General features: G+C 39.0%; 1 protein-coding gene across 1 annotated transcript in view; it reads left to right on the top strand.

Annotated features, from left to right (window-relative positions):
* LOC137996491 (transmembrane protein 42-like) overlaps window positions 1-1,550 on the top strand; it is an 8,343-nt gene extending 6,793 nt beyond the window's left edge. The window contains exon 4 of the mRNA XM_068841932.1: window positions 708-1,550. Within this exon, the coding sequence (XP_068698033.1) occupies window positions 708-851 (144 nt within the window). The 3' untranslated portion in view covers window positions 852-1,550. The remainder of the gene's footprint in view (window positions 1-707) is intronic.
* Window positions 1,551-3,142: the final 1,592 nt, after the last annotated feature.

Genomic DNA, 3,142 nt, shown 5'->3' with positions numbered 1-3,142 from the left:
CAATGTTCAATGGACCACCTTCATGGTGGTAGAATAGTTCTTCCTTTCATAATCCCCTTTTGCTCATTCTCTGCCACAGATAAGTGGGTCTAGATAGCTGCTCCAAAACCACGAAGAACAACAACAGCACACAAATGCGCAGGTGTGGCACAGAGCCTCAGTGCAATACCGCTGGCCAGTGGCTAACAAAACACGTACTCCTCGCAGGTCAGCGTGCGCTGTTTTATTTGCTTCAGATGTCGTCTGTACATTTCTTCTTGCGTTTTAACAGCTTTCTCCAAATGTTTGGGAGACATGGATGATTCTAACTTGCAAACATTCGTGAGTGGATATTTTTCTCACTCGCAGATTATCAAAATCACTTGCATTTTGCGAGTTTGCGAGTGTTAACTTCGAGCCCTGTAATAATGAAACAGAATGTAAACAATGATATCATCAAAGATTTCCTTATACTCAAGGCACACAAGCATTGATCGTTGTCAGTGTCCATTGCTGTGAGGAACCTGGTCTCATCCTGTCAAAAGAGACTGAAACTCATTGGAAATAGCATTTGTGTAGATAAGGATATTCTTAGAGGAGTATGCTCTTACCTCCTTAAAGGTGCTTGATTTCTTGGAGATTGATCATGCCTGGTAGCAATCTTCATTTGTCAGCATTGGGCTATTGGTAACAGAGATCATGATCAGAAGTTTTTTTTTTCCTTGCAGGCTATTCTAGGTTGTTTGCTGTTTGGTGAGACATTATCCATGAGGTGGTGGTTCGGCACATCTCTGATCCTTACTGGCCTGACTCTTGTTCATTATAATAGTGAACCCTTAACTGAGGAGCACCTTGATTTGAAGATGGAGTAACCAGTACAACATGTTGTGAAACAGAAAAGGTCGATGACACAGGCAATACTGGGTGGTCAAATTGTAGTAACCAGGGGCCCGGTTGTTCAAAAGCCGATTGATGCTAACCCCAGATTAAAAACTGACCAGGCCTTGGTTGTTCAAAAGGTGGATAACGCTATCCACCGGATAAATCACTATCCAGCGGATAAACACTAGCAAAATCAATTGAGTTATCTAGTGGATAGCGATTTATCCAGTGGATAGCGCTATCCATCGTTTGAACAACTGGTGCCAGGGAGTTTATTTCTCTACTCCCAAATGCTGTTCAACGCTAATATTCGGGAAAACTTTACAATAGAAGTCAATCTTGAAAAAAAAAAATAAGCAAACGAGCCTTTCACCAAAAAGTTGAAAACATGAAACAAAAGTTTACGCTAAACCTGGATTAATTGAATCGGCTTTTGAACAACCGGGTCCAGGCCTTGGTTGTTCAAAAGGTGGATAATGCTATCCACCGGATAAATCACTGTTCAGCGGATAAGCACTAGCAAAACCAATTGAGTTATCCAGTGGATAGCACTATACACCCTTCAAGTTTGCTTTTCATCTTACATGGTACCTATACTTATTCACACCATATAGCGAAAGGTATTTAACATACCTTTTTTGACATTTCTCCTTAGTTGTTGGCAAAGCATTAAACCAACAATCTGAGAATGGTGCAGTGCTTTCCTTTGTTATTAGATACTCACTGTATTCTAACAAGAATCCTGCTCTATGGCTGAATAACTCATTTACTAACCCACTCACTATTTAGTTGTATAATGTTACTAGCAAAAAAAAGCTAGCATTCTGGACTTAACCTTCACTCAATAATTTGTGTGAAACAGAAGCAAATGTGCTTGTGGGTTTCCTTAAAGACACTTTGAGAATTCTCATCTTTTAGCAAAATAGTCAATGGCAAATCCAACTCATAGCCTTTCTGAGTAATATTTAGGTTCAATTTCATGTATGTGAACGCAATAGGCTCATTCATAGAATGCCACTCAGTAATAACAATCAGAACGACCACAACTATGGTAATAATAATGATGATGTAAGTTAAGTTTGGAGATCATCGCAGTTATGAATGCTACTTTATCAGTAACGATAAGAATGCCTGAAAAATTCAGGCTTGTTCTTGATATGTATGTCTTTAACACATTGTTCCATCAATAATGACGACAATGATGATGATGAATGGTATGGGGCCTGGATCGAGACTGGATTTTTTCGTGCTTGCTCAACTAACTGCGATGATCTTCCCAACTCACATTTCATACTGCTCCGGAGTTCAAATATGTGGAACTTTATATCGTGATGCTGCAAACTCAACAAATAATCGTAGAAATGATATTATAACTTATAACCCACCTATTATTTTTCGGGCGATTTTTGTTGGCTAATTTACGTCACGTGGTGCAAACTCCCAGGACAGCTAGAACACAATAACCCCCGTTTGCGTGGAAATTTGCCCTGCGAAGTGCTGTAGGGATTATTTCCGTTGAAAAGAAAGAAAGCCGGGTTAGGGTTAAAAAGACACAGCAGAAGAGTTTTCATTTTACATGGAATAAAAACAAACTGGTTTTCTGGAGTCTAGTGATATTGACGTTAAGAAGCTGGTCGCAAATGCTGAATCCGGAAAGTACAGCAAAGTCAACAAAACATGCTGTCAACGTCTTTGAAAGTAAAGAAAGTTATGAGCAGACTTAAGAGATTCAATCTTATGCAAACTTAAACTGAGTTATTTATAGAGTAGAGAATTTAATACACTTTGTTTACTAACCATAAAATAAACCATAGGCAGCCCAAGCTCGCGTCACTACAGACAGCCTTTGAGAATTTAAACGCGTTATAAGACTTTGTATGGGAAATCAAATACCGTTCTTCGTCGTAGAACATTGAAAATACTGAAAACACAGAATTCCCGAAACGGTGTAATAAGCTCCAGAAGGCACAAGAAGAGTCATTTTGATTCATTTTATTGAATGAAAGTTAAATTGAGCATTTTTTAGGCTTTATAATTGACGGTATTTGATTTCCCATACAAAGTGTTATAACGCGTTTAAATTCTCAACGGCTGTCTGTAGTGACGCGAGCTTGGGCTGCCTATGAATAAACCAACCGTTCGAAGGTGAGAAAAATTCCAGCCACACTTTAAAACACTCAGACTTTGCGCATTCTTCTCAGTAACCAAAAAAGGGCCTTGTTTTCGAGTTTTCTACTCGCAGTGACAATAGGCCACTTAGGAAAATACCATAATACTCTTT

This window comes from Montipora foliosa, chromosome 1, assembly GCF_036669935.1.
Source record: "Montipora foliosa isolate CH-2021 chromosome 1, ASM3666993v2, whole genome shotgun sequence".
Classification (NCBI taxonomy): Eukaryota; Metazoa; Cnidaria; class Anthozoa; order Scleractinia; family Acroporidae; genus Montipora; species Montipora foliosa.
Note: the sequence above shows the minus strand (reverse complement) of the source record. Positions and strands in the feature narration are given on the sequence as shown.